Source organism: Helianthus annuus, chromosome 1 (genome assembly GCF_002127325.2).
Source record: "Helianthus annuus cultivar XRQ/B chromosome 1, HanXRQr2.0-SUNRISE, whole genome shotgun sequence".
NCBI classification, from domain to species: Eukaryota; Viridiplantae; Streptophyta; class Magnoliopsida; order Asterales; family Asteraceae; genus Helianthus; species Helianthus annuus.
In genome coordinates, this window is record NC_035433.2 from 5,055,505 (window position 1) to 5,079,777 (window position 24,273).

General features: G+C 36.9%; 1 protein-coding gene and 1 long non-coding RNA gene across 14 annotated transcripts; one reads left to right on the forward strand and one right to left on the reverse strand.

The window, feature by feature from the left end:
• Positions 1-6,754: 6,754 nt before the first annotated feature.
• LOC110943557 lies at positions 6,755-11,767 on the reverse strand. 12 transcript variants are annotated; one of them, XR_004868136.1, is made up of 8 exons: positions 11,622-11,761; positions 11,308-11,543; positions 10,043-11,032; positions 9,822-9,959; positions 7,680-8,067; positions 7,539-7,600; positions 7,236-7,426; positions 6,755-6,955 (listed from the first exon to the last, which is right to left on the reverse strand). It is a non-coding gene; the product is annotated as an uncharacterized LOC110943557 (long non-coding RNA). The 12 variants fall into 12 exon arrangements; XR_002594923.2 differs by having other exon boundaries at positions 6,756-6,955; positions 7,528-7,600; XR_004868123.1 differs by having other exon boundaries at positions 6,757-6,955; positions 7,528-7,600; positions 7,680-7,993.
• Positions 11,768-15,495: 3,728 nt separating this feature from the next.
• LOC110943561 (protein NETWORKED 3A) lies at positions 15,496-18,779 on the forward strand. 2 transcript variants are annotated; one of them, XM_022185305.2, is made up of 3 exons: positions 15,496-15,574; positions 16,738-16,851; positions 17,614-18,779. In XM_022185305.2, the coding sequence occupies exons 2-3, from the start codon at positions 16,749-16,751 to the stop codon at positions 18,354-18,356; spliced, it is 846 nt and encodes a 281-aa protein (XP_022040997.1). In that variant the 5' UTR covers positions 15,496-15,574; positions 16,738-16,748; the 3' UTR covers positions 18,357-18,779. The 2 variants fall into 2 exon arrangements, with proteins under 2 accessions (XP_022040997.1, XP_022041001.1); XM_022185309.2 differs by having other exon boundaries at positions 15,510-15,569.
• Positions 18,780-24,273: the final 5,494 nt, after the last annotated feature.

Sequence of the window (24,273 nt, forward strand, 5' to 3'; positions counted from 1 at the left end):
GTAGCTTCCTGATCCAAAGAACTTCGCTTAACCCTCGATCTATACCTCTAAATTCTGCTTCTGCACTTGATAGAGCAACCACCTTCTGTTTCTTACTTCTCCAGGTAACAAGATTTCCACCGACCAAGGAGAAGTACCCTGATGTTGACCTTCGATTTCCCTTATCTCCTGCCCAGTCTGCATCAGTGTAGAGCTCAACATTCAGATGTCCATTTGTTTTGAACAACGCTCCATGGCCTATGGTCCCCTTGAGATAACTTAAAATTCTCTGAGCAGCTTCCATGTGGGCAACTTGTGGTTGGTGCATGAACTGACTTACTACTCCAACCGCATATGCTATATCAGGACGAGTGTGAGAGAGAGATAAATTAGCTTGCCAACGAGCCGTTGATACCTTTCTTTGTTCGCAAGCTCCCCGTTAAGTTCCATGTGAAGGTTGTGGTTCACCACCATTGGAGTATCTACGGGTTTACAATCAATCAACCCGGTTTCTGCCAGAAGATCAAGGACATACTTTCTTTGACAAATGAAGATCCCCCGTTTAGACCTGAGGACTTCAATCCCGAGGAAATACTTGAGATTCCCTAGATCTTTCATTTCAGATTTTGAAAACAGATTCTCTTTCAGTTGTGCTATTTCTACATCATTTCCGGTAATAATCATGTCGTCTACATATATGATCAAGCAAGTTACAAGGCCGTTTCTTCTCTTGAGGAACAGAGTATGATCAGCATTACTTTGGTGATACCCGTATTCTTTCATGGCCAAAGTGAACTTTCCAAACCATGCCCGAGGAGATTGTTTTAGCCCGTATAATGACTTTTTCAACCGAAATACTTCCCTTTCTTTAAAACTCCCTGAAAAACCTGGAGGTGCTTCCATGTAGACCTCTTCCGTTAGATCTCCATGGAGAAATGCGTTTGTAACATCAAACTGGTGGAGAGGCCACTCCTTATTGGCCGCCACAGGGAAGAGAACTCTGAAGGTGTCCATTTTTGCAACCGGAGAGAATGTCTCAGAGTAATCGATCCCATTGATGGAGAGTGCAAAACACGAGATTTAAGTGTGTTAAAATATGTGTCTTATTGTGTTTTAATCGATTACATGCCTCGAATATGATGACTACGGGTTTTTATGGTTTCTCAGGTTAAACACGTAAAACGGTGAAGTTTGGAACACAATTGACATCACGTGGCTTTTGGGTTTTAGATATAACATCATCATCATGAATTAATTGGCAGCAAGGTTTTGGGTTTCAACTGGGCTATCATATCATCATCATGTAAGAGACTTTGGGGAATTTCTTTGGATTGGGCCGCCACATAATAGAAAGCAACATCACAACTCATCAATAGATACAAGGGATTGGCAGCCGACATCAAACATATACATCACGCAGACTTCGATTTTTTTAAAAGGGATGTGCACATAGGATTCTATTTAATTTTCATCAACATCAATTACATCATCACAAAGTCACGTGGACTTGAAGGAGGATAACTAATATTGGGGGCCCACCATTAAGTGATTGAAAAAAAAAAAAACACAATTGAGAGCATACACAAATACACGCATACAGTTAGACAAAGAGAGGTGTGCAGGCTTTTTGACTTCTTGGATGGAGAGATAGGGGCCCAATATTACATCAACACACACTTGGACTTAGAGGAACATAAAAGCAGCCATAGTGGGCCGCACATGTGAGAAGAACTGGATGCAGCCCATGCGTAGACTTCTAGTCTAGGAACATAAAGAGGAGTTTTTGGGAGGATAGAGGGGGAGTTGGACGGCAGACGGCAGTTGGAGGGGAGTCGACTTTGAACCAGATGATGCACATGAGCCGCTAGGCTCTTCGCGGCTTGCTCCCGGTGAACGGTTTTGTAGGTTTTTCATGTCTGAGTTTGTTATACTTTCAGTCTATATTATTTATGTGACAGATATTTAACTTGATTGATTCGGTTGACATGTGATTTGTTTATATTTTGAGTTCCTTCTTTACGTGTTCGGTTGATGACAAAACTTTGAGCGGGTTGGGTGTGACATAAAGAGGGTAGACTTGATATAATTAATTGCTAGTTAACTAATTTATGAACCAGTGGTAAAAGACTTGCGTTATTTTATATTCACTTGCTTTATCTTTCAGTGGCCGAGAGTTCTAGTAATTGACTTATATTAGAGAGGTAGGTGGGTTGGTAACGTATTGTTTGTAGTTTTGAGATAACCCCACGCTGTTCAGCAGTCTGGGAAAATGGTCCTTAATTATCACAATTGGTAAATAACCGTTAATAGAGCTATGTCTATGTGGTTCTATTAAATTAATTAATTCAGAACGTGTCAAATCTAGAACCTGAAATCTGGAGGGAGTTGCTTTGTTTTATTATTGTTTCAGCCGTTTAGTCTCGTTTTTTTTCTATAATCATTTAAAACGATCAGTTTTTACTTTCAGTTTATTTTAGTTTTTTTTAGTTAATCAAATAGAAAACTTAACTGACCACATACTCCCCTGGATTGATACCCTGCTTACCCTAGCTACCTAGGTTAATTAGGTTTTTGCATGACACTAACGACAGTCATCACCCATACGTCTGAGTGTAACCCTTGGCTATGAGCCGAGCTTTGTATCTTCCAATGGAACCATCTGGTTTGTATTTGATTGACTACACCCACCGACATCCAACAATTTTCTTTCCTTTAGGAAGAACGCACTTCTCCCATGTGTTGTTTTTCATAAAAGCACGCATCTCCATTTCCATTGCTTCCTTCCAGTTCTTCTTACCTTGGGCTTCCTTTACGGAAGTCGGTATTTGTTCGGAGTATAGTGAGGTAACAAATGTTTTCGCACTGTTAGATAAGTTCCTGTCAACCATATTGGCTACCTTGAATTTCTGGTTTCCCTTTCTGGGGAGTGCCGTTTTGGAGGAACCCCTCTATTGGCTCTAGGAGGTAAAACATATGTTCCCAGTGTTGTTCCAGAGCCTCCATCATGTTGTTCATTAGATTCGACTTCTCCTTGGACTGCGTTGTTTTGCTCAGCAATCTCCACCTGTTCCATTGTCTCGGGACTTTCCTGATTGTTAGTGGTATCTAGATCAGATTCAGGCACGTTTCCAAGGTTTGGAGAGTTACTTACCTCGAACACTAGTTAGGATGATTCTTGAGTGAGACTTTCGACAGGCTTAGTATGTGTAGATGTATGAGATGACTCATCTTCGCTTGCAGATGGTATCCACTTCAACCAGCTCAGTGAGTCTTCAAGTTCTATCTCCCCCTGACCACTGAGATGGGACTGATAGTAATATTCTGTTTCAAGAAAGTCGCAGTGGAAAGTGGTAATCACACGACGTCGTGATGGGTTACAACGTCGGTATCCTTTCTGATTCACCCCATAACCAACAAAGACACATTTTTCGGCACATGGATCAGGTTTGGATCGTTCGCTTTTGGGTATATGGGGAAAAATGGTACACCCAAAGACACGAGGTGGTAAGGTAAGAGGTGGGGGTAGTTTGGTGAATGTGGATAAGGTATCTAGGGGAGTCTTTAAGTCAAGGGTTTTGGTTGGTAAACGATTAAGGAGATACACAGCTGTGTTTATAGCTTCGGGCCAAAAGGATTTAGGGACTTTGGATTCAAGCATAAGGGCTCGGCCCATTTCTACCAAAATGCCATTTTTTCGCTCAACTACACCATTCTGCTATGGGTGTTTTGGGCAAGTGGTTTGGTGAATCATTCCCTTCTCTTGAATAAATTGTTTCATGGAGGTATTAACGTACTCCCCTCCATTATCAGATCGTAAGATCTGAATGTTGGTTTTGAATTGAGTTTGGACCATGGTGTAAAACAGTCTAAATTTGTCAAAGACTTCAGATTCGTGTTTTAAAAAATATACCCATGTCATCCGGGTACAGTCATCAACAAATAATAGGAAGAGACGAAGATTTTGACCTCCCCCAAACATAGGAATGTACTAGTGAAAAGGGTTCACTGACCCTAGTGTTACTTGGTTTGAAAGGTTTTTTATGGTTGTTGGTTAAGGCACATGTTTCACAGTCTAATGTACTGTTGGATGGGAAGAGTTTAGGGAGTAAAAGATGTAGATACCCGGCAGAAGGGTGCCCTAATCTCCGATGCTAAAGCCATGCTTCTCTACTCTTTATTCCGTGAGCAAGCATCGCAGTCCCTGATTGAGTCACCTCATCCACATAGTATAAGCTCTGTCGTTCAGTGCCACGCCCAATTATCTTTCCAGTTCTGATGTCCTGTAAGATACAAAAATGAGGATACATTAGAACTGTGCAATTGAGTTCCTTTGTAACATGACTTATTGATAACAATTTGTGTGTTAACGAAGGAACATATAAACAATTTGACAATCTCAGATTTGGAGATATTTCGACAGTTCCTCCTCTCTTTGCTAAAGCATTTTCGCCATTTGCAGTCTTGATGTGGGTTCTGTTTGGTTTCTTTGTAGACACGAAGTCCGACGGCTCGTACGTCATCGTATCAGTGGCTCCAGAATCAAAAATCCAAGAACTGACTTGTTCACCGCTTTTCTGTGTTGTTAAATAGGCTTCCCCACTTGTTGACGGATAATCTTTCAGCAACTCATAGTTCATGTGATTAATCATTTGCAAAAATTTTTAAATGTTGTCTTAAAAAAAACTTTAGGTTTAAACAAAAAAAGGTTACAATCCCCTTTTTTGTTCCTTCCTTCACGTGCTCTCTCACCCCAACCACACCTTTTACTTTTTCTTTCCTCTTTCTTCTTTCCACTGTTTGTGTTATTCTTGGTAGCCACACAAAGAAAAAATTCCCACTCAAACACAGAACCAAAAAACTCCCCAAAGACTTTCTTCTTTACACAACACTTCTGCACATTTTAGAGCGAGAGAGAGAGAGGAGAGAGAGCGTATGAACGACGGACCGAATCGCCGGAACTGATGAACGACACTCAGACATATGAACGACGGACCGAATCACCGGAAGATGGAGGCCTGTGGTTTACGGGGTTGAGAAGCGGCGGACCGAATCGCCGGAACTGATGAACGACGGCGGCTAGGGTTTCTTGCAGCGGCGGTTGAATCAGGTTAGATTTTGAAGTTGATTGGTTTTGGTTTTGATTTCGGGTTTTTTTCTGGTTTGAGGTTGGATTGGCTGGGATACATTGTAAATGATGAGCGAAATGTTCAAGAATTAGAAACACTGCTTTGATACCATAACATAAGGTATGGAGATAAAAAAGATGTTTTTGATTACTAAGTTCATGCTTGAATACACATACATATGCCCAATTTATAATATACTGACAACAAGAATAAAAGGAAAGACATTAATGGCTGAGCTGTAGTCTTGGCTGTAAAACAGCTGTGACTGGGCTAGAAATCCTCCTAATATTCTTCACTTGTTCTCTTCTTTCAGACAAAGACAACCCGGACAAACTAGTGAGTACGACAAGGTTTTCTTATTTACAAATATTTGTTTCCATTGCAACAAACCGATAGTAACTAGTTTAATACCCGTCCGGTGGACTGGTTACGTTGAACAACGTAACAAATAAAGCTAATCTATATTAAGTGTACACAATTTTAAACAATATTAAAAACAAAAGCACCATTCTTTAATCTATAAAAGGAAAACGAACGTCAACAGTTTACAACCACAAAACGATAGAAAATGAAACTAATAGGGTAGTAAAACATGACATGGTGGCAGTTTAATGCAAAAGTAAACGGTAGGCAAAACATATGCATGGTAACGTACAACAACATGGGCGGAGAGTGTAGTAACATTCAAACATGGTTTACCGCCTCAATTTTTTAGGCTTTTGGATCGTCCTCTTTGACCTCAAAGGGGGCCTCTTTTCGACATGCTGACTTGATGCCTCGTGTCCATTTGTATACATGTCCGGTAGACGGGTATGTTAATGGAATAATGACAATATATATATACACACACACACACACACACACATATATATATATATATATATATATATATATATATAATATTTTTATTTTGACCTATCGTGAGCCGTCCCTATTTTGATCCAATAGTTTTGGTTTTATAAAAAAAATAGAAACCTCTTTTCAGAGTTTATTGCATAAAAAACCTGTCCATTTTCCTATCGGTACTTGACCAATATAACACACATTGAAAGTCACCCATTTGACCCGTTACCCAACCTGACCATTTTCTTGTTTGTACTTGACCAAAATAAACACGTCCTAAAATGGCTTGTTTAACCTGATACCTAACCGGTCTATTTTTCATATCTACTTATCATGATAAGCGAATTGAACTATGGTTAAACGATATTTACTAACCGTTCTTTTTAGGGGTATTAATGTAACATATGTTTGAGTACAACCAACATTGAGAAGAATTCCTAAAGTTCAGTTGCTACAAACACATCAAGCATTTAACAATTATTTTGAACCAAAGATCCAATAAATATGTGTGGGTTGGTCATCAAGACAAATATCACTTTTTTTTCTTTTTATATTTTTATACTTTAAAATTATAAATTTAGATATAAAATAGAAATATTGTAAAACAACCATGTTTAATAGCAAAATACAATGTATATTTCTATTTTAATATTTAAATTTGCCATAATGTACCTAATCATTTTAATTTATAACATAAAAACATAATTTTAAAAAATAAAAATAAATGGGTCAACCCACCAAGTTAACCCGAACCCAAGATTTAGCGAAACCTATTTAGACCGAACTGAAACCCGCATCTCTAATTACAAAGTCAGCAATGTTTGTGAAATAAGTTGCTTTTTTAAATAGAAAAAAAAAGAACATTGCTTTTGTTGGTTACCAAATACATTATAGTCAAGAACAATGGTTACCACAACCAATATGACAATAAAAAAATAGATTGTAATAGAGATGGTGATATTTTGTTCGTTCTACAAGCCAGATTCATCTTGTGCTAGAATATGGCCCTAACAATTTGAAAATAAAACCAACACAAGTTAAAACCAAGTTAACTTCAAAAGATTATAGCATGCTCTTGTTGAAAACTCGAAATTAAAAAGAAAAGGACACCATCTTTAAAAAATAAAATAACCATTCATCGAAAAAGAGAATCCATATGTTTTGTACCAAAACGAAAGTTATGCCCAAGTATTAGATTGTTAAATGAAGCTAAATCAACTCAACTATAATCAAGTGAGATTCATGTATAAACACAATCATACTACAAATATATATGATATTACTTACAAATTACAATCAAGCGGTGAAGAAGATGGAGTCCAATGCTGAAAACTCATGATCATTCCAACCTGATCAGTTTGATTTATCTCATGATCACTCCAACCGATTAGTGACTTTTGACGTGTTTGACCCGTTTCCTTTAAAGCTATCTTGTTTTCAGCTTCAAAGGTTTGACCCATTTGAGATTTGACATAGCACTATCCACCAATTCATAAACAAATGAGCATTCATAATCATGTCAATATCATGCTATCTAGTGGTTATATATTCTCATATTGATTTATTTAGACAAAGGTACCCGGAATTCACCAATACCAATTCCCAACCATATTTTGCATGGTAAGACGGGTAATGCAATTCTCCACATGCACCTAAACCATTATCAATTTTAGTAATGCTCCTATCCTGGAAGGAAAAAAAAGAAGAAAAAAGTGCTTAAATGTATATTACCTTCTAGATCGTGCAATTTTTTTTCGAACGGCCAATAAATCAATCCCGAGCACTCTCGAAGCACCCACTGGACAAACGTAGTACTCCGAGAGTAACCCGAGTAGTCCTCCACCAATTCCGGGGAAAACCCGGTAACCCACCCGCACTTAGGCACGACGGTAAATTACCGGTAAAACCCGTTTGGCTCAAGGATCGAACCCAGGTTTCCCTAGGTCTCCTATCACTGCCCACCAGTGCCTCACTCCTTTTTTTGCACCAAATGGGAATTGAACTTAAGTCTTCAAATAAGAAGTCAAATCCTCCTACCACTTGAGCTAGAGGTCATTGGCATACAAAGAGGCGAAATAAAGAGATGTTTCAGCCCGAATGAACTGGTAATCCCATGAAACTGAAACTCCAGAACAGTTAAAGACTGATGAAATTTATATAAGTCCATTAGGTAGATCGTGTAATTTAAGTGGTGAAAACAGTAATTCTAAATTTGATTCTACAGGATCCCAGTATATGATTATTAAAGAGTAAACTGCCATTTTGGTCCCTGTGGTTTGGCCAGTTTTGCCACTTTAGTCCAAATCCCAAACTTATTACATCTGGGTCCCTGTGGTTTGCATTTTGTTGCCATTTTAGTCCAAAATCCAAAACCCCCCCTTTTTTACTGTTGAAAGCTGTCTATTTTGTCCTTTAGTGCAGGGGCATTTTGGTCCATGTTAATTTATTATAACATTTCAATAATTAATAACATCATCTTCAAGAACATCATCAAACTTCATCATCAAAACCCAGAAAATCAAGAACATCATCTTCAAGAAAATCAAGAACCCAGAACAAAACTAGAAACCATCACAAAAATCAAAATACAGACAACAACAAATCAAAACAAAAACCGATTTGTAAAAAGAAACGAGGCTCCAACAACAAATCAAAACAAAAACCGATTTGTAAAAAGAAACGAGGCTCGGACTGTATCTTCAAGAACATCATCATCAAAACCCAGAAAATCCAGAAAATCAAGAACATCATCTTTAAGAAAATCAAGAACCCAGAACAAAACCAGAAACCATCACAAGAATTAAAATACAGACAACAACAAATCAAAACAAAAACTGATTTGTAAAAAGAAACGAGGCTCCAACAACAAATCAAAACCGCCATGGCTGCAAACAGAGGTTGCAAGCGCACTTGCCCTCCTCCGATTCTGCCACGCCAAGCTGCGGAAAATCTCAAATGTTGACCCAATTTTGACTCGGATTAGGTGAAATCATCACAACCTCGTGGTGAATAAAAGGACTGGGTTCACAGATCATCATCCATCACAAAATCATAGAAAAACACCCACCAACACACGAAACCCACCACCACCAATGGACACCTCCACCACCGGGCAGGCCACCACTACCGCCGTAACCACCACATCAGCCTCGTCGCCCCCTGCTGCTTAACACCGCCACAACCATTAAGATCCACCACCGCCATCGGCTCCACCATCCGCCGCCGTCTCCGGTAAGCGACTGTACGCCACCACCGTCTTTCTTCCCCAAATCTCAGATCCGTCATCGGAGTTCCTTCCGCAAATCAGTGTGCTATTGAGTTTCTTTCTAGAGAGAGAGAGAGGGAGGAGGTGGCGCCGTGGCGGTGGTGGTGGTGCTATAGAGAGAGAGAGAGAGAGAGAGCATATTTCATTGATCTGGGTAATAAGAGAGAGAGAGCTGATAATCTTTAATAAGAGAGAGAGAGAGGGAGTGCTAAAAAAATAATCAGTTTTCAATTTAAAAATGACCAAAATGCCCCTGTACTAAAGGACAAAATAGACAGCTTTCAACAGTCAAAAATGGGGGTTTTTGGATTTTGGACTAAAATGGCAACAAAATGCAAACCACAGGGACCCAGATGTAATAAGTTTGAGATTTGGACTAAAGTGGCAAAACTGGCCAAACCACAGGGACCAAAATGGCAGTTTACTCATTATTAAATGTACAATTCCATGTTATCATCCCTAATTTTAATCTTCTAAAAATCTAACAAAGTTGTCATTGTCTAACAATATGTAAATGATATTTTAGCCATTTCACATATTATGATACACAAATATAATAGGAAAGGAGCCATGAGAAAAAAAATATTCGAAGGAAAAAAAATGAATACCTCATACAATTGTCTCCATACAAAGAAAACTTTCTTTTCTTTCATCTTTTCAACTACAACACTGGCACACTTGGACCCGAACTACACCATATACAAGTTGTTCCACAGCTTATTAGTAACTGGGCTTAAATCTCGGTCCTGCACAAGATACACTATTTAAAATATCAAATTTAAACATGATCTTTGTTTGAACAAAACTACGTTTAAAGTAATTAACCAACATCATTGAATCCTCAATATGCATCAGAGGTTTACTTCACTACAGATATGAGATATTCCTGTAAAATTTCAAGAAATTATCGAATAAATTAAATCCAAAAACTAAACAGAGATCGTATAAAATGCAAAGCACGTTAGAGAGCATACCTTGATGGTTCAAAAACATGAAGCTTGAAGGTTAGTTCATTGCTGAATGACACCATTTGTGGTGGTTGCAATTCATAATTCTAATATTATGTGATTCAACTTTTCTTAGCAAGTCATCATGTGGCTTGTGATGTGTAAAAAAAACATGTGACGCTCAATACGTTGCAATTCGAAAGCTTATCTGATTTGTAGCGCCAGTTTTAATCAATTGGAACATCACTTCTTGAATTCAAGCATTATCACAATATTTGAATGAAATGAAATACCAGTTCATAAAATTTAATGTTTGAACAAAGAAAATCAATACATGAGCAATGATTCAATGTAACAATCAGAATGCAGTAGTCGATGACTGACTTTTGTAACACAAAGAATCAATTTGAACATAAGCTACACAAACCTGATGCTCAACTGAGTATCAAATAATTTGAATTTCAATTTTTGTACAGATTGCCAAACCGGGTGAGTTTGAAGATGTGCCATATTTGATGAAGTTCATAAGTTTGCAGTAATTTCAACACTTTTGAAAAAATTCACACACTTTCGTAGTTATCTTTCAGCAATCGAATTAGCGAACCTCTATAAATCAGTTGATCTAAATTATCAGTGAATCTGTTGAATTTGAAGGTCATGAATCGGAGCCCTAAGTTCTTCTTCCTGAGTCGAACAGATGAACAACTGAACTCAACTGAAACTCAAACTGTAATCGGTAGTCTCAAATTGTCAAACAGTAGCGAAGTGAAGGATGATCATAGACTATAGACAGTGTATCCAAAACCCTTGATTGCACACACACAAATTACCTTCTAGGGGGGAGAACCTTCAATTGCAACTGACAGTTGTTCCTGTAATACAAATTTCAACAATAGGATATGAATTAATAAATATATCTATGTTAAAGAGTACTCATTCTCATGTGATTACTTGAGTTCATTGTGATCAATACAAAATTTAAGAAGAGAAAAAAACATGAAGAATAACAAAACAGTAAGCAAAAAATACTTGAAGAACAACTAAACAGTAAGAAAAAATACATGAAGGACAACGAAACAATATGCAAAAATACAAAAAAAAAAAAAACAAACAGCAATAAAGGAATAACATTTGCAAGAATGCTTACATTAACAACTTTACTTTGGCTTGGACATTGCTCCATCTCTGTCTCGAATACAAATTGCAATTGCGATAATAAACCAAATATGAACCCTAAAATCCTAATTTCACATTAGTACCGGGCATTACCTGTTAAAAGGTTGAGTTAGAGAGAAGGAAGGCATGCCAACATTCAAGTTTGGGAGAAATGAGGACGCTGCAAGAAGTGTGAATCCCACAATCACCAAAATAAACTGCTAAAAACTGCCGGGAGAGATTAAATGTGATGGATTACTTATAGGTTTAGTATATCTGATGTAGGGATCGGGAAAGAGGACTTACATTCTCTTCCGGTGCGTGTCAGGGGAGCTTGTGTCTTTCTCAATCCAAAAGCGAGATAGTGGTATGTGAAGATGGAATTGATCGCAAGAAATAAGAAATAAGAGTGAGGATGGAATTGATCGCATACTTAATAGATCTGAGGAGGGGAGTAACAGGCTACGTGAGGAATTGTGGAGATAATGGGGGAGGTAACCACCAATGAAGGAAACTGAAAAGAACCACCCTAAACTGCTACAATAGCAGTTTTTTTAAGGAGTTTAAAGGGCTGAGATTTAATCTCAGTAAGATCCAATGGTGAATATTGACTTGAATGATGGTTAGACTTAATGGGTTCCATATATATATATATATATATATAGGGGACCGCTAGAATGAGAACCACCCCGAGTTGTAAGAACCGCGAGAATCACACCATCCGAGTCGCCGTTTACCACGATTTTTTTTTACAACTAGATGTGTGTATTATAAACACATCCGTAAAAAAAAAAATTAAACGCCGCGCCCGAGGGGGTAGTTTTTTACACCACAAGTTTGGTGTTTTTATTTTTTTTTTCTTTTTTCTTTTTTTTACACCAAACTTGTGGTGTAAAAAACTACCCCCTCGGGCGCGGCGTTTAAAATTTTTTTTTTACGGATGTGTTTATAATACACACATCTAGTTGTAAAAAAAATCGTGGTAAACGACGACCCGGATGGTGTGGTTCTCGCGGTTCTTACAACTCGGGGTGGTTCTCATTTTAGCGCAATTCTATATATATATATATATATATATATATATATATATAATTTCTTGTATAAAAGAGAGAATTTCGAAGAGTATTTTGTGTGTGAAAAATCTGGAATGTAAAAAGTAATGAAGTGGGGCTGTTTATATAGACAATCAAAACCTTTCAATCGTTGCGGAGCAACACGGCTTTCTACTGAATCTGTATGAACGTACACGTGTTCGTAAACACATCGTTGTAACTAATCGTGATTGTTCAATGAAATGATATGTTGATTTCATTACTTATTTAATTTAGAGTAAACTACAATTTTACCCCCTGGGGTTTAGGCCAATTGGCACTCTGACCCCCTCTAACGAAATAATTGCAATTTTACCCTCCAACGTTGATGTTCTGCCGCAATTTTACCCCCTGTCGTCAGTCAACAGTTATTTGACTGTTATAGATAGGGGTAAGTTAGAGTGTGAAATATGAGGTAAGTAGCTATAAAAAAGTTAGTTATAACTCAAGATCACACATAAATTATTATTTAACCTTTGTTTAAAGTTATTAGATACACATTGTTATAGCATAAAGAGTCATTACTTGTAAGTCATTTGGTCAAAGTCATTAGATACACATTGTTATAGCATAAAGTTACTAATCAAGAAAAAAACAGTATATCCAACCCACACTCAGGAGATGGAGTAGGAGTTCATATTCAACGCCATTACACAATCTTCATAGTATAAAGGACTGGTAAATCGTGTCTTAACAGGTATCTGACGATGCAAACAACACAAGTTCTAAACATGAATACGACTCCTTAACCACTTTATATCCAATGTCTATAACATAGTTGTATGTTTTATGTACTAAAAAGGAGAAGTGATGAATCCTAACATTCGAATTTTAATTATTATTTTTTTAAAGAAAAAAAATTACATGATATACTTTTCAATAAACAAGTCTAATGTGTCTTATAAAAGTTACCTATTGCCAGCCGCATTTAACATAATATAATAAGTTAATAACACATAATTTTGCTAGTTTGGTCGACATTTCATTATTTCATGTCTCACGGGCTAGTGGGCCACTCTCCATCAGTCCATATCTCTTGCTAACTCATTCAGCCCAACAAGCCCAATTTAAACTAAGTAAAACAATATAAAAAATGGGGACACTAGCCCAATTTAGAACCTGAACCCATTGTTATAGTCATAATGCTGCAAAAACTGTTGACCATAATAATTAGGAATAATGGATTTTAATAATCCCAATTATTGCCCATTGGTCGACAACAGTCCTAACTTCAAAAATTTTCATTGGTGGCCCCATCTTTTTACATATTGGCCTTCAATAGACCCTGACTAACAGAACGCTAACGCCGTTAGTCTCCGGTCGTCGGGAAAACGTTTTTGCACGGAAAAATCCATTTTGACCGGAAAACTCAACCTTTTCGTCTCAAAACTCTTTGTAACCTTATTATGCACCTTTAGGAACCTTTTCTAGTAAAAAGCCCAAATTATTAAGGTCGCCGTAAAAACTCATTTTTCGCCAGAAAACTTATTTTTGGCCGGGAAACTCAACTTTTTAGCCGGAAAACTCAAAGTTTTCATCCCAAACCTGTTTGTAACCATAGATCGGACCTTTGGGAACCTTTTTCCGACCAAAAACATTTTTCCGACAACCGGAGACTAACGACGTTAGGTTCTGTTAATCAAGGTCCATCGAAGGTCAATATGTGAAAATATGGGACCGCCAGTGGGAATTTTTAAAGTTGAGACCGTTGCCGGCAAACGGACAATAGTTGAGATTATTAAAATCCATTATTCCTAATAATTATAATATTGAGAAACCCGGTTTCATTTTTATGTTACCTAACTGAACTACCAGTAAATCCAGTTTTATATTTGTTTTTACATATAAAAGTATGGTTTGAACTCATATTAATGGTACAAAAATTACATAAGAATAACAGATAAACTAGCAACAAGATGCGTCGCAACTCCCTTTTAAATAACGTCTATAAATAATTATCACTTGCGTCATCTTATTCTTGATTATAGTACTTACTATTTTTTTCAACTTAACTAAAGTTGATATTAACTTCCCTAAAACCAAAAAAAAGTGAACCATTTGTAACAAAGCAATCCGCTATGAAAATCTAAAAACTAAAATAAATTTCCGCTATGCTCCCTTACCAAATAAATTAATAGCGATGTATTTTTGCAAGTATCTCGACTTATTCACTAAATTTCCACAAAAACTTCAACTTCTATAACACATCAATAAAATGTATATTTAACATCAATAAAATGTATATTTAAACAATCTCAACTATTGTTATAACACATTAATAAAATGTATATTTAAATATTCTCAACTATTGTTAAATGGTCTTCACTGGTCCTAACTACAAAATCCACCATTAACAGTCTCAGCTATTAACATACTGGCATTCAAAGGACCCTGGCTAACAGAACCTCAATGTCGTTAGTCGTCGGAAAAACGATTTTGACCTGAAAACTCAACCTTTCGTCCTAAACCTCTTTGTAACCTTAGATTAGACCTTTAGGAACCTTTTTTCTAGTAAAAGTCTCAATTATTAAAGTCGTCGGAAAAACGGTTTTTTTTTTTTTCTGGAACACTCCTTTTTTGCCAAAAAACTCAACATTTTCGTTGCAAACCACTTTGTGACATTAGATGGACCTTTAAGAACCTTTTTTTTCCGGACAAAAACGTTTTCCGGCTACTAGCGACTAACGACATTAGAATTCCGTTAGTCAGGGTCCATTGAATATTAATATGTTAATAGTACTGATTTTTATAGTTGGGACTTTGTACAAGAAAAAGAAATAATATGTTACATACATCAATTCATTTATTAAATAAATCACCAAAAATAAAATTAAAAAACGTTTTCTAGTAAAAATAGAAAAAAAATGTGATTCTGTTAATAGCCGTTGGGCTCATGATTATTGGGCCGACGTTTTTCGACCGTTATGCAGTGAGAGTGACATGTTATCTTCCTTTTATTATTTTTCTTTCTTTTTTTCTGTCTTTTTTTTTTTCTCATGATATACGCTCCTCTTGCTACCGTTGTGTGTGAACTGTGATATGTGAATCATATATATATATATATATATATATATATATATATATATATATCATCACTGTTATCAATCATCTTCTTCATCGTCTTAGAGAGAGAAACAAGAGAGAGAGAGAGAGTGTTCGTCAGGTAAGGTACGCTTCCGTTCAATGCAGTTAATATCCGATTTTGTTACATACGCACAATTCTGGTAGTTTTGAAGTTATTCATTACTAATTAGGGCTAAACTTACTATATTTCGACGTATTTCACTACGTAATTCAGTCGGTTTTGTGCAATTGTATGTAATTAGTTTGTGTTAAGCTGTAAATTAAGTGAAATTATGCTAGGTTTTGTTACATACGCTCAATTCTGGTAGTTTTGAAGTTATACATAACTAGTTAGGGCTAATTTCACTAAATTTCAACGTGTTTTACCACGTAATTTAGTCAGTTAGTGCGATTGTATGCAATTAGTTTGTATAAGCTTGTAAAATAAGTGAAATCATGTTAGGTTTTGTGCAATTGTGTGTAATTGAGTTGTTTTAAGCTGTATACGAAGTGAAATCATGTTAGATTTTGTGAAATTGTATGCAGTTGATTTGTATTCAGCATTTAAGCTGTAAAATAAGTTAAATCATGTTAGGTTTTGTGCAATTGTATGTTAGTAGTTTGTATTAAGCTGTACATGAAGTGAAAACAGTTAGGTTTTGTGCAATTGTATGTAGTTGATCTGTATTAAGCTGTAAAAAATAAGTGAAATTATGTTAGGTTATGTTGCAACTGTATCTACAACTGCTTATAAATGTAGTTAGAAGTGAAATTATGTTAGGTTATGTTAGTAGTTTGTATTAAGCTGTACATGAAGTGAAAACAGTTAGGTTTTGTGCAATTGTATGTAGTTGATCTGTATTAAGCTGTAAAAAATAAGTGAAATTATGTTAGGTTATGTTGCAACTGTATCTACAACTGCTTATAAATGTAGTTAGAAGTGAAATTATGTAGCATTCTGGTGCATGATCGGAGTTAATTGCACTGAAATTGAAACCTAATTCAGTCTGTTTTGAGCAGTTTTATGTTATTAGTTTGTATTAAGCTGTAAATTAAGTTAAAATATGTTAGGTTTTGGTGCAACTGTATCTACAAATCTACAATTGCAGTAGAAAATGTAGGTAGAAGTGAGATCATGTAAGATTCTAGTGCATGATCAGAGTTTTTACTTGATGAAATTGCACGGTTTTGTTTTAGATTAGAAATATTAAGGAAATAACTGTTCTGTATTCGAAGTTACTGATTTTGAAAGTTTTGGGATGATGAAGGTGAAGAAGAAATGGAGGTGATGAAGAGCAAGTTATCAGCACAGTGGTGGTGGTTTGACAGTCAGACCAACAGCATCCCCAGGAAATCCCCATGGCTACACTCCACTCTTGCAGGTATACTATGCTTGTATCTAATTTAATCGAATTATTCTTTGCAATTAGGGTTTGTAGATAATAGATATGTTAAATTTGGTTATATTAGGATTCATATTTGCTAGGGCTGCAAACGAACCGAACGAACACAAACATGACCTTGTTCGTGATCGTTTGTTAATAAGAAATATGTTTGTTCATGAAATGTTCATGAACACTCGAATGAGATTTTATTTTCGTGTTCGTTTGTTAAGAAATATGTTTGTTCACGAAATGTTCATGAACACTCGAATGAGATTTTATGTTCGTGTTCGTTTGTGTTTGTTAATTTTAGGCAACAGACGAAAACAAACGTTGATGAACACAAATGAGCACAAACTAATGATCATGAACACAAATGGAAACAAACGAACACAGACAAGCGAATATTTTATTTGTCGGAATTTTGAAGTATTTAAATAAAATATAAAATCTAAAAACACTAATGAACTATCGAACATAATCGAACACAAACGAACACGTTACCGAACGTTCACGAACGTAAATGAACGAACACGACCTCTGTTCAGTTCATTTATTTAACTAAACGAACGAATATTCTTGTTCGTGTTCGTTTGTTTAATAAACGAAAGAACACAAACGAACTTCCTGCCAAACTGTTCACAAACTATTCGCCGAACGTCTGGTTCGTTTGCAGCCCTAATAGTTGCCTTTTTATATGCTGGTTTTCTCAATGTGCAAGAATAAAAAGCCCAAAACTTAAATCATATAATTCGATGACAGAACTGGATGAGAAGACAGAGGCAATGCTCAAGCTAATCGAAGAAGACGCAGATTCATTCGCGAAACGTGCAGAAATGTATTACAAGAAACGACCCGAGCTTATCACCATCGTCGAGGATCTCTACCGAGCCCACCGCTCATTAGCAGAAAAATATGATCAAGTCAAGTTCGAAAGCGGCAACCGCCACTTGACTCCATGGACATCATGCCCTTCGCCCTTGTCCAAGTTCAGAACTTCCTTATTAGTAAAAGAATCAGAGAAATCATACGACAGTTATTCCGAGTCTTGTGACTTTGATCACGATTATTATGATTCCGATGATTCTGTAGTGATCGATGATTCTGTAGTGATTGATGATTCTGTGGTCATTGATGACTTTGAACAACAACTACAACAACAACAAAACGAAGAAGAAGAAAGTACCGAATTCGATGAACAAGCGAAACAAACAAAGAATCTTGATGAAGAAATGGCGAATTTGAGGGAACAAATTGTTAAACTGAGAGACGAAAACAAGATTCAGAAAGAACAGTTGATTCAAAAGGATGAAGAGAAGAAAGAGGCAATAAGACAACTCAGTTTTTGTGTTGATTTTCTAAAGCAAGAAAATTTGAATTTGAAATCAAGAATTGCTAAAGATTCTTTCAAGAAGCAAACCAATAGCAGCAGCCCATTTGAGTTCACCAAACTTAAAGGGGTATTTTGGGGAAAGTTTTTTAATGGTGCTGCTGTCCCTCTATAAAACCATACACATTCATTCTCACAATCCAGGTATTCTTTTGTGTCTTATTCTTGACATTCTTTTGAAATAATATGCCCATTTTGTCCCAAAGGAAAGTTCACTTCACAAGTTTTATTTAAAATTATTTTTATATTCATAATTTTATATGTTACCAGTAGTTTTCTAAAAGATTTGAGTAAAGATTCATTTTGTTTGTTTAAAAAATGTGAAGTTTGATCCTTTCTTTGATGAATGGGTGCAGTCTCTTTATGGCTTCTTTTTTTTTTTTTTTGTTGAAATCTATTGAAAATTGTCTAGAGGATGTGTTTTAGAGTAATGAGGGTAGTAGATGTATTTGTGTTCAATTCTAACGGGTCATTCTTTGTTCGTTCTAGTAGTGTTGTATCGTATAATTTTATGAATTGATATTTCTTTGAATCTTTATATTTCGACCACAATTGTCTTGATTCTTTCTTTTCTGTATCTCAAAAATCCGGTCCAAGAAAAAAGCAAGTTACAATAATCGATTTCACCACCACGCAACTTCTTAATCATCCTCAAAATTTCCACTACGCGTATAGTAATGCATTACGCAACTTCTAATGTACACGTATAGTAATGCATTACGCAACTTCATGGCCGTGTATCTTCTTTATTCCATCAAACGCCTTTAAAATTCCCATCAAATGCCTTTGTTTTCTCGCAAGTCGCCTTTAGATTCAAGCAATATGCGAATCTAACTATGTACTCAGAATTTTCATGCATCTGGTTATTCATCTCGAGATCGAGATCGAGATCGAGAGAGAGAGAGGGAGAGGGAGAGGGAGAGGGAGAGGGAGAGGGAGAGAGAGAGAGAGAGAGAGAGAGAGATTTACACCATGTATCACGTGACGTTATCAACTTATCAAAAGGACATAGCACGACTAGTTATGAAACCAGACAAGAAAAGTGTGGGATTTGGAAATGCATCTAGTCTTGTGCTCCTTTACAAAGGGTCGAGTTCTTTTTCGTCTTATTGAATTTGGAAATGCATCATTTTCATCTTAAGGCGAGCATATAGGGTTGATTTGGTAAATTTACCCACTTAATGCCTTTCGCAACTTCCCATTGAGAGTATGCACGACTTTGATACAGAGTAGAAACCTTGTCTTAAAATACTGTCACTACGAATGCAAACTGATAATACACCAATCCAGCCACCATAAGTATATTCTAACGACTTTTACAGTTTTCTGATATAGAGACGTGAGAAAAGACAGTAAATAGTCACTTAGTGAGATTTTTTTCTTGTCTTACTCAAGGTCTTTCTTACCTTTAGTGAGAAAAAAATATCTCATTTTTCAATATATGAGACTAAAGATGCTGGCAAAAACAAATGAAACCTGATGGTACACTTTATTCAAATACTTATATTATTATTAAAATATGTTATTAATTTTAAACCCGAACCATGCTTATAAACTTTTTAAAAGTAAAGGAAAAAGTGGGTAATAAAACCAACACATTCGAGTAGTCGAGTAGAGGTGGGAAAAAAACTGGTTCGTGAACAAAGCCAGGTTTAAACCCAAATCCAAACTGGTAATGAGGCAACTTGGTTTAGCCGCTTTGGAACTGGTTTTTGATGTTTAAAAAAAACTAGTCATTGGGTAGCAGCTATATATCCATTTGTGACCATTTTTTCCCTTTTTTACCCGTTTGCCCTCATGTGTTGATATAAGTGTTGGTTTAATCAAATAGCTCTAAGACCATGTGTAGTGGTGGAACAAAATAATGCCTCCACCATGGGGCATTATTCGACACGTGTCATCCCAGTCAGCATGGGGCATTATTGCAAAAATGGTGTAGTGGGGCATTATTCCAATAATGCCCATATTATTTTTAATGAAAAAAAAAGCACACGAAATACAACCATTTTCAAAAGTTGTCAGAGACATGTGGGTAAGTGATTGGTGGGTCAACAATTCCACAAACCAATTCAGCGTTTTAATTATAACGCCAACAACAAATTTTTCAAAAAAAAAACGCCGGACAACGCCGGGTGTAATAGGGTGGGGGCGTTTTGGGGCCTTTTTTTTCAATTTTTTTTAAAAATACCGCCCCACTACGGGTGGTCTAAGACGACTACATAGAAGTTACCCAATGGCTAGTTTTTTAAACATATAGAAAACCGGTTCCAAACCAGTTCATTCGGTTCAAGATCGATTTTTTTACCCACCTCTACTCGAGTAGTCGAGCTCGAGTGTGTAACTTGGGCTTCTGAATTGAGATTATTGGGCCTAAATTCAAGTGATACACCCACGTTTTGTCACATCTAGGTTCTTGATTCTTTCCTGGACTTTAGAGATCTGAGGCCCAATAGTTACACTCCACTTCTAATTAGTGGTGCACAAAAAACTCGAACCCGGACCCGGACCCGAACCCGAAAATAAAACTCGGAACCGGGTATTATAAAACCCGGGTTTTTATACCCGAACCTGACCCTACTCATAGGGTAGGGGTTGGGTATGCATTTCTGTTATAAAACCCGAACCCGGAACCGGGTTTTTTTATACCCGTTTTCAACCCGGGTTTTACGAGTACCCGGTTTCAACCCGAACCCGGAACCGGGTTTTTTCAATACCTGGTCCGGGTTTCCCAATACCCTGTTCAGGTTTTTTTGTTTTTTTGTGTTTTTTCGAGTTTTGTACCTTGGTAGCAGCTATATAGCCGTTAGAAAGTGTATTATGATCATTTGTTTGGTTTATATTGTATCTCTATACCCTATAAAAGGGGTCTTTGATGACGAACAATAAACGAAGACGATCAAGTTATTCGAAGCTATCTATGTTTATCATCTTATTCGATCCGGTTCAATGATTATTTAGGTGTCATGTATTTCTATGTTTTATGAAATAAAAAGGTTTTACATTTTATATTTCTCTGATTTATCCAAAAAAAAATGAATACCCGAGGCATACCCGAACCAAACCCGAACCCAACCCGATCCATACCCGACCCTACCCGAACCCGAAAATAGGGTATTATAATACTCGAGTATTAGAAAACCCGACCCGAACCCGGGTATATAGGGTATACATTTTTTATATGAAACCCGGACCCGGACCCTATCCGGGTATTGTCAACACCCGATTTTGTAGAGCCCGATCGTACCCGAACCCGGTTCCATACCCGGAACCGGGTATTCAGAAAACCCGATTTGTGCACCACTACTTCTAATGAATATCACTTGATCAAGTGTGTATCCTAGAATGAGTAATTAGTTTTTTTTTTTTTTTTTTTTTTTTGAATGGCAAAATAAACTATATAAAAACAAGAAAATAGAGGCGGCGAGAAGCTGGCCAACAAAGTATCAATAACACCGATTGACTCGCCTAGGATACTATTGACCTATCGATACATACACCTATGACCAGGACATAGCTAGCGAATGCGTAATTAATCAAAAATACATCTTCTTTATAAACCCTAAACTATCTTAACTTGTTTCTGTTTCCTTAAATCATGAAAAGATTGGCTCAAAAAGGCAAACATAGTTGATTAGTTGCTATATTAACCATGGTTGAAATGGCAATGAGTTATGAAACCAATTAGAGGTGTTTAATATCGGGTTGGACCAGTTTTGACAAAATTTCCGAGCCAACCATAAACTACGATTTAGAAAAATAACAAACTAAACCGAACAGTTAATTTAATACTTCAAACCAAAAAAAAATAACAAAACCGAATAAATCTCAAACTGAATAGACTAACCAATAACTTCGGTTTAAGCAGTTTGAATGATGTGTATGGTTTATTAAACCGAAAAGTTGTATAGTTAAGAAAGGAAATTGTGATTGGGGGGATTGGTGTAAATTTGTGAATATGTAGTTCTCTTGTTGGTCCGTCCCGGTCTTCGGGTTTGGTGTTTTTAATGAAGTTCTCCTTTCAAAAAAAAAACCGAAAAGTTGTAGGGCATTGAGTAATAAGTGCATATCCACTAGACCAATGATCACTTGATCATGGCTTTGAACTTCTAGTGCCAAAAACTAAGGGTCTGTTTGGTATGGGGTAATGGAATGGACGAAGGAATGGAATGGACGAAGTAATGGAATGGACGAGGGAATGCAATGGATCATTACCATTCCATGTCTTGTTTGATTACCATGTGAATGGAATGAATTATTATTGTGTATTGTTCGGTAGGCAAGAGAAAACTGGGTAATAAAATTAGCGATGAGTGGTGGTAGTGGTCGGTGGTAGTGATTGTGGGTGGTTATAGGTGGCGGTGGTGGGTGTCGGCGACGGCGATGGGTGGTGGTGGCGGTGAGTGGCGGTGCGGCGGTGACGACAGTGGTGGTGGCGACAAGGTGGTCGTTGGTGGTGGGTGGCAGCAAAGGTGGCGGTTGGTGGCAGCAGTGGCGGTTGGTGGTGGCGTCGACGATGGTGGTGGGTGGCGGCAGCGAGTGGCATTGGCGGTTGGTCTCAGCTGTGGGTGATAACGGTGGTGAGTGGGTGGCGGCAGCGGCGGTGGCGGTGGCGGTGGCTGTCGGGGTGAGGTGGTGGCGGGTGGCGGCGGTGGCAGTGGCTATCGGGGTCAGGTGGTGGCGGGTGGCGGCGGTGGTGGGTTGTGGCGAAGGTCGTGGGTTGTGGTGTTGTTGTTGAATGGTGCAAGAGGGGATGGAATGGAAAAAAAACATGGGGGGTGGAAGGAATGATTTTGAGGGAATGGAATGCCTTTTGGAATGGGTGATTCCATTCCCTTGACCAACCAAACACTCTTTTCTTTATTCCCTCGTAATCACTCATTTCATTCCACCTCTCATTCCTTCATACCAAACACTACCTAATGGTTGTCTAATCCCCCCAATAATTAACAACTAATAATGCTTTGCTTAACTCTGTCCTCTATGGATTAAAGAAATGAGGGAGACTGCCAAAAGGCATGCCTTTTTTTTTTTTTTTACTTTTTAAAATTTCTCTAAAAAACTACTTTTGGACCTGATTGGAACCCAAAGTTTGGCCATTCTTTTTTTTTTTTTTTCTATGAACCGCTTTGTAAACAGTTTAAGTGAAAGTTAAGTGTGAAACCGATTTGAGAATCTATTCATACGGACAGTGGCGAACCTTGAGATTTCCGACGGGGGTTGAAAATTTATATACCCAAAAATTTCTATAAAACCAGGGGGCCGAAAAAGTATATAACCAAAAATTTCTATACAAAAACCACATATATTAAGTTGTTTCAAAACCGGTTCCAACCCGGTTTGGGTTCTGATTTAGAACCGGGTTCGGTTCACCACCGGTTTCTTTTTTCCCACTTTTACTCCAGTGTGTAAGTTATTTTTGAATTGAGATTTTTGGGCCTAAGTTTTTGGTTTTGGATTGCAGGCCTTGATTTGTCACATCTACCTGTCTTGATTCTCTCCTAGACTTTAGAGATTCCGAGCCCCAAAAAGATAAAAAAAAATATAGTTAACTATGATTTCAAATGACTAAGAAAATAGACAAAAATAAATAAATAAAAAATAAAACATAAAAAAATTACAGCACAATTTTTTGTTATGAGACTTAAACTCTAATCTAAAACTATGTATCCTAGAATGCATAATTAATCACAATCACATTTTCTTTATAAACCCTAAAATATCTTAACTTGTTTGTGTTTCCCTATATATTTTCAAAAAGGCAAATGTAGTTGATTAGTTGCTACATTACAACTTATTAATCATAGTTTGAAATGGCAATGAAATGGATTAGAGTTGGTACTATCTTGTTCGACCGGTTTTGATGGAATTTTTGCGCCAAACTGTGAACTACGATCTAGAAAAATAACAAACTAAACTGGCCGAGTCAGTTAGGTCGGCCAAACCGGCCAAAACAGTTCGATTAATCGGATTGGGGGTTTGAACTAGGTTTTAAAAAAATCAAAATTGTTAGATTGTATTTAAAAGTTTAAAAA